General features: G+C 33.5%; 1 protein-coding gene across 4 annotated transcripts; it reads right to left on the bottom strand.

Moving 5' to 3' along the window:
* Positions 1–150: 150 nt before the first annotated feature.
* On the bottom strand, positions 151–7,759 carry LOC659903 (uncharacterized protein). 4 transcript variants are annotated; one of them, XM_008203071.3, is made up of 8 exons: positions 7,380–7,759; positions 7,185–7,331; positions 5,922–6,055; positions 5,650–5,872; positions 5,405–5,601; positions 5,232–5,348; positions 2,971–3,192; positions 151–1,594 (listed from the first exon to the last, which is right to left on the bottom strand). In XM_008203071.3, the coding sequence occupies exons 1-8, from the start codon at positions 7,466–7,468 to the stop codon at positions 579–581; spliced, it is 2,145 nt and encodes a 714-aa protein (XP_008201293.1). In that variant the 5' UTR covers positions 7,469–7,759; the 3' UTR covers positions 151–578. The 4 variants fall into 4 exon arrangements, with proteins under 4 accessions (XP_008201293.1, XP_971262.2, XP_008201294.1 ...); XM_966169.5 differs by having other exon boundaries at positions 5,650–5,875; positions 7,380–7,758; XM_008203072.3 differs by having other exon boundaries at positions 5,405–5,586; positions 5,650–5,875; positions 7,380–7,758.
* Positions 7,760–7,908: the final 149 nt, after the last annotated feature.

The raw sequence follows: 7,908 nt of genomic DNA, 5'->3' as shown, positions 1-7,908 counted from the left end.
CCTGCCGACCTAAAAACTTTCGTAAAATGTTCCGTACCCGTACCAACGGGTAGAAACAAAGGTTACTGAATCTCAGTTTTCGAATTGAACTACAATACTCTTTTAATAAATAAATACCCATTTCTGAGGTGTTGAAATCAAACGATGAAGTAAATAAAAACAGTTTTTATTAAAAATATTACACATTATAATAAATAGATAAAATATAAATAAAATTATAAATATATTAATCTTTAATATTGCAACAATTTTGTAACTAAAATAACATTAAAACCTCTAAAAGCAGTCTATTGTAAACACATGTAACATAAAAAGTACTGAGTACCTATTTGGCACAGGGCAAATGAAATGATCATACGGAAGACAAATGAGAACATAAATGCAATAACACATACAAAATTGTTTAATACGTATACATGCTTCACTTTTCGTTGAAAAATTGTAAAACCCTACCTATCAGTAATCACGACATCAAAATAGAATTTCTACAAAAGAGAATCTCTTAAAAGTAACTATATCACTGTTTGAAAATAATGAATTGGTATAAAATTGCTTAGCACCAGATTGTAGGCACGACTTTAGACTTGAAAAATAGCATCTTCTTCAAGTATACTCGCCCCCTTATTAGCCCCCGAACTGCTTGACTCCCCACTTGACGCATTTTCCTTGCCTTTGATGCGTTCATACCCAGGCACCTCTGAATCCGTATCGTTGTTCAAGTGTTCATAAGGCGGCCCAGATTTTTGAGATTTCGTATCTCCAGCCCCATTCGAACTCTCCGAAGTGTCAATATTCTCATATCCACGCCCTGATACTTGAAAATCCGAATCACCATCGTTCAATTTTTCATACGGAGGCTCTTCCAAATCCCTCACCGATTCATAATTCGGATCCGATTCGCTTCCGCCTGATTTCAAAGCCGCGTAATTGTGTTCGGAAGACAAGGATTCACTCGGCATACTTTCGTAGTTCGGTTCGTCTAAACTAAAATCCTGCGAATTACTGCCGTAACTACTTGACGTCCGCGATTTATCGTCACTTTTTTGCTTATTAACCACCGAATAACCGTCAGTGTATTTGACTTTCGAATAACCGGAATCACTAGCGTTCGAATTTCGATGTTTGAGTTCCTCGTAGTTGGGGTCCAATTCCGATAGAGGCCGCTGTTTTAAAACCTCGTAGCCCGGGTCTGAGCTCGTTATGCTCTCTGGGCCGTTAATACTGGCATAGCCTGGCTCCTCATTTCGAATTTTCTCATAGCCTGGATCACTACAATCTTTATTTGATTTGCGTAATGTTTCGTAATTGTGTTCTTGGTGTCTTGATGTCGGAAGAAATTTCTTTTCTTCGGTTGAACTGCAACTCGATACTGACTTACGACTTGTATTATCGCCACTACGTTTTGCCTTTTCGGGGGTTTTCTCCCCATCAGAATCTTCCTTCTTTTTGTTTTTATGTACTTTGGCGTAGAGATCATCTAAATTTCGCTGGAAATCGAAACTTGAACCAGGGGGTGGTGGAGGTAGGGGTGAGTTCGCTTGGCGTTTTTCCGGCTTAGGAGAGCCAATGTTGGCTATGGAACTCGACGATGAAGCTATAAAGAAACACAGTTGGTCTAACTGGGAGCAAATCTTTTAATTATATTACGACGTAAAACTATAGATATTGTGTGCTACGGATTACTATAGGTTAGGAAACGAAACGACGTACAAATAAAATCTCCCCATCCTCAATAGTTCCGTTATTGTCCCAGAGAGCGCAGTTTACATTAAAAAAAAATTGCTGTATTTAAATAACGGTTAGTACAAGGTAAAGAAAATAATATATGCAGATTGATAATTAAATTCTTACTAGTTAAGCCCAATGGGTCAGTTCGAGCTTAACTCTCAGCCAATAAATGTAGAGATTGCTACATTACTAAAAATATGCGCCAATTAAAAAAATCAAAAATATGCAGACCAACAACGACATAAAAAAATAGACTCTGGAGGGCCACCTAACCCATATACCTACTTTCACAAATCTGGAAAAAAAATGTTTTTAATGGTGTTTGAGCAAGAATACTCGGGGTTAAGTTCAATACTGACTTAATTAGAAAAATAATTCGAATATCCACTACACAAAATTTGCATACAACTAAAACAGTGAATTTAAACCAAATGTTATTACAATAATTTTGACATTTAAATTTTAGAAACCTTAGTATTATTGTTTAAGTTATCGCTGGTCAAGTGACCCAGTTAAAACATTTTGCTGATCTTTGCTGATGTCGAGGAAATGATTGCGGTCACTCAACCGTAGCGACAATTTTTACGGAAAATTCTTTAACCATGGGGTTGAACAGAGAACCAATAAATGACCGGTTTCGAAAATGAATTTGCTGACAATGCACAGAAACAGCTTTTTTTAATAAATTTCAGTTCAGTTTGAGTTAAACATGTTGTAAACAAAAACAGTAATCGTATCAACGTGGAAGTTATTGTATTGAAATAAACTAAAAAGAAGTATAATAATAATAATAATTTATTATGCCAGTGTTTAAAGAGTAAATAAACATTTTATTTTACAGTCAGTCAAGGCTGTTAAAGACAGTAGTAGTACTTAAAAAATATTATTCTTAAATATTTCATAAAAGATTAAAGTTTTACATAGGGGGGTTCAAATACAAACCAAAATTTTCTTATTTTCTTATAACTTTTGAATGAAATAAAATTTTAACAAACTCTTTAAACTACTTTTCCACGTACTCTTCCTCTACCTCTATGCATATACGCCAGTCCTTTGGTCATTAGCTCATTACACTCCAGAATCAAAAAAAATCCAATGCGATAAAAGCCAATTGTATTTCGTTTCGTCTCCTAATCTATAGTTCTTCGTAATTATAACTTAAAACAAACACAGACGTTACGCAAAGTTTTTTAAATAATTTCGATTTATTGCAAAATAATTGTCCCCTAGTGTAAATCTTACCTTGTCGGGAGTGGGAGTGCCCAGCTACTTGCTTCAAACTGGTGACACTAGGGGGCGGTGGTTGTGGTGCAGGTTCGTAAAATTCGTCGGTTTCGAGGCTTCGAGGAGTTGGATTGACTTCGGCTTCGACGGTTATCGGATGAGCGGGAATTCGGGCGTAGGTTTCGCTTTCGCTCGTGTAGATTTGGTTGTTGGGGTCGGGGATCGTCGTATAAACATCGTCTAGTAATACATTTAAATAATCGCCTTCAGTGATTGATTATCTATTAAATAACTTATCAAAATGTGAGTATTTACAAGTCGCTTTTTGGAGGACCGTCTCTTAACAAGATAAGAAAAATAAATGTACATCATACAAATTTAAGTGGATTATTTATTTGAAACTTAGTTATCTTGAGGTGAACCAAGCAAAAATTTATTCTATAGCACGGAATTTCGCTAGAATAAGGACAATAAATTCCACATGAAGCAAAACTGGCAGCGCTTCAGAGAAATACTAAAAATATATCTGTGTACAATGCAATTAAGACAAACATGTTTACTTATTGGAAGCTGGTACTTGAAATAACAAGTTCCAAGAACAACAAGTACTGATTTAAGTGCAAAATCTTCACCATGTATCATTAAGCCCCGAACAAACTATATTTTGTAACTAAAATATTTGCTGTGGTGTAATAAATTGTTCATAAAAAATATTTTTTATTGAAAAAAAAGGTGAAAGTACTAAGAATATTATTTTAATTATACAGAGATTGACAGTATGTCTACAAGAAATATTAAAATGAATAATCTTCAAAAACCAGCTAATTTACATTTATTATAAACCAAGCAGTTGCAAAGACCATGAAGTAATAAAATGTGTATTTCGTTATGATTTCTGACTTCCTTTTTTATAACAACAAAACAGCTTTGATAAGAAGTGAACCACTCAATTTGAAAACTTATTTCAAAAATTAATTTGATACTTTTTCTCAATCTGATATTATACAAACTTTGTATTAAGAAATGCCATTTTTTCAGGAATTTAAACTAATAACGTTATTTGGTAGTAAAGAGAACTATTGACTCATGTGTCAATCAATTAATTTCAAGGGAAAGCACTTTTGACCTTTTTTATTATTTTTTTTTAGATGATAATACATCAGAAAGTGAGTTGCAGTTCATGTTGCCTAAAAAATCCTAAGATGGCACTGCTAAATACATTAAAGCAATAAAATTTTGTCAAAACTGAAAGTATAAACTGCTTAATACTAAGCCTGGGTTTTGAGTAATCCATTAACCGATAAATATATATTGAATAAATTAATGTAATAACTATCGATAACTATCGATAACTGATTAGGTAATCAATTATTTAGTTAGGAACAGACTTCATATATCAGTTGATAAAAAAATTATTTATTTTAGGCACCTTATTACCTTAGTGTCAACAAAACGTGTTGTCTTATGCATCTAAAATATTTTCTTTATTCAAATTATTACCCATATTATTCATTTTTGTTTATAAAAAAACAACAAAAAAAAAACAAAAATAAAACAACAATAAAAAAGTTATTTTCTTTACATGGTTTAAACCCTAATCCCTAATCGTTTGGGACAGGGATAAGTGACAACCTGAATAAATTGTATAAAACTATCCATAAATAGTCATAACAAAAAACTTTGGTTGCACAGATACAAACAAAGGGAATTACATAAACGACGTAACATATTAACAAAAGAACAATGAAAGAGACTATCTGCAAAATTGGTAGATTTTTGTAACAGGGCTCTGGAAAATATTAAATACTAGTAATAATCTGACATACTTCTAGTAAAACCGTAACAATTTATATTTTAAATTTTGTACGTGTATAATAGGCTGCTACAATACTTCAAAACCATTTTTCCAACTTCTAGCATTTTAAAACCAAAAAAAAAATTGTGTTCTAAGTGCCTCTGCTTGCTAATTCATGCGATGTAAAAATCCGTGTTATGTTTTGAAAGTTGTATATTGTAACTTTAATGTAAAAATTTTCGAAAACATGTATATATCATCAGATTGCATTATTTAAAATATACAAGTATCTCTCCAATATTATCTAAACATGTAATGATTTTTTTTTATAAAATACATGTTTCTTATTCTCAAAATATGATAAAATCTGGCCCAATTCGAAATTATTACCTGCAAGTTGTTAAACCGTATCAGATCTAGATCATGATTATTCCAACACTCAAAAATTTGCAAAACATCACATAATCGAACAAAAATCGCTTACCTGAATCATCAGACACCGTGGAATAATGTTGGTCTATGTCCCTCTTTTTGTTCATTTCTTTTGTCTGTGCTATAATATTAGCTAACGGCTCTCTCACACTAATACTGGTGTAACCCTCTGAAAGAAATTTATCATACAAAATTGTTTCTCATCCTGAAAAAAATAAAAAGTACTCGAAGAATCCTGTGAATCCCCGCTAAAATTGGGCTGTGTTACGGGCGGAGTCATATAAGGCAGTTCTGGACTAGCAGCAATACCTCCAGCAACGGCTGAAGCCGCCGGAATATCCACTCCTAGTCCACTGTGTGCGGACGATCTTCGTGATCGTGGAGGTGCTGAAGGTTCTGACGATGTGCTGGAACCACTAGGTCTGCAAAAATTAAAATAAAACCCCAACTGGTTGGTGCTATAAATTTACCTCAACAAGTTTGTTCTCTCCTCTCCAACCAGTTTATTTTCTTCCAAAGCTGCCTGTCGGCTTGTCGTCGGCTGTAATTGCGCGTAAGGGTGTTCTTTTGATTTGATTTTATCATATTTCACCTTTTCGTAAGGTGAGGAATTATCATCGGCTTGAGTGATTGAACTGTGTTGAGATAGACTTGGACGGGGCTCCACACCGTTTTGGAGCGTGTGACGTTTTGCTGCTACAATTTTTTTTTAATACAAGACAGTGGAATAAAAAATTAGTACCATTTTGATATTGGCCAACAGTGGCGTAATGTTCGGAGGAATTGTCACCTGTTGGTTCCCAATTAGCGAGAGCAGCCCCTTGTTCTGAGGGAATATCAGGGAGACTTCTTCGCGTATTGTTGGCAGGAATGTTCCTACAATTGATTAGAAGCCCTTGTAAAAAATCGGTACGCTTTGTGCATGCATACAGCGAGTTAAAGACAAGCAACCAAGTAACAATTTAAGTTTTATGGTGGTTTGGAAGAGTGCTATAAGAATAGTTCTTAAAACCACCATCGGGTGACTACTAATTTTTATGGAATATGGGAAAACAATTTTTATTTTATTTTGTTAATACATTATTCAAAAAACTAATCCAGTCGTTCCTATAAAGAAAAATTTCACTTCTACTGATACTGTTCGCAAAAACTGAAAATAACTTTTTATTAATTTATTTAATTTGAATAATATTTTTGTCTTAAAACCAAAAAAGGCCCATTCTTCAAGAGGTTGTCAAGTCTACTCTTTAAGAACTTCATAAAACAGATTACGTTTTTTTTAACTGTTTAAATACTTTTAAAACATGCTTGAGATTGAAAAAAAAGGTTTTATGAGAGCTGTAATAAAGATAAAAGTATAGATAATTTGGTTTTAAATCTGCGTTACTTAATAATTCTTTAAATTGATTCTAGTAGATTTTTTAAGTGATAATACTAGGTTTTACTGTTAACAAAAGCAAAAAACCAACATTATCACTAATTGTTTAATGTTTAATAAGCGCATATTTTTTATTCCTAAGTTAAACAGCAGTAAAATAATATGACTGCTGAATGTACAGAAAAACCATACCTTCTATCTAAAATTTAAAAATATTAACTCTCAATAAAAGTCAATAAGTTTGAAGGTGTTAAAACTATGTTAAAAATGGTTTTAATATCATTTAATGAGACGAATTGGCCGTCAATAGCTTTAATATACACCGCTGTGATAAAACTCAAGCTGTATAATTTAAAAATGGTTTTATTATTTAGTTTTAGAGCTTACTTTTAAAACTTTGCGATCTAAGAGCATTTGGCTGTAGACAAGACTATTTTACAACTTACCTGCAAACTATCTTCGTAAAAATCTTATAAAACCGTGATAGGTCTATTTACTAAACGCGTTTAAATTGTTACTTGGGCAGTGCTTTTAGTTCAAGACCCTCACAAGCAAAGCTATTTCTGTACTCAACGTGCAACACAAACTTTCCATAAATGAAATTCCTGACTCAAATTTGTAACAAACCTTTTATTATTAGAATCGTTAAAGTCAGCACTATTTGCACTAGCATTCACGCCGTCAACAACACATGGTGCAGCAGAGGGCAAGTGATTAACATTTTCGTCAGGGTTTTTTTGAATGACCATGCCATCAAGCCCTAACAAGTCATTTCTACAAAAAAATAAACAATCCAAGCAACTGTAAACGTCGGGATCTTACTTAGGCGACTTCTTCCTCCAGCACAGACAAAACGCTAACGACATTACCAGTGAAAAAGACACACACCCCGAAATAACAACTGTCCACATGTCTTTAAACTGGGTTTTACATTTTTGTGATGTTGAGCCTAACTTTACGTTTCATTGCCACTAAGTGCGATATTTTCTTAATCATGTTCGATTAACCGAGAGCTTGACGACAGGTTAATAGGGTCACACCTAAGTGGCACAACTAGGAACAACGTCCAGCATTATTCAACACCGACAAAATTTTGCCCAAATTCAGGATTTGGCAAAAGTAATCGACTTTTATTAATGTGGCTTTCACCAGTTCACAAAAAACAAACAAACACCTCAACTGCTCACAACACATTTGCCAAGCTCAAAATGTCAAATGTGACAAGTCAAAACAAAATAAAAATTGTCCGCACGCCAGGTCCATCAAACGCTAAACTTGAAGGAACACCTTTTCTCAATTTATAAAAGCACAAGCTTAATACTAGTCCAGTTTAGATAAATGAATTATTAAT

This window comes from Tribolium castaneum, chromosome 4, assembly GCF_031307605.1.
Source record: "Tribolium castaneum strain GA2 chromosome 4, icTriCast1.1, whole genome shotgun sequence".
In the NCBI taxonomy this organism is placed as follows: Eukaryota; Metazoa; Arthropoda; class Insecta; order Coleoptera; family Tenebrionidae; genus Tribolium; species Tribolium castaneum.
Note: the sequence above shows the minus strand (reverse complement) of the source record. Positions and strands in the feature narration are given on the sequence as shown.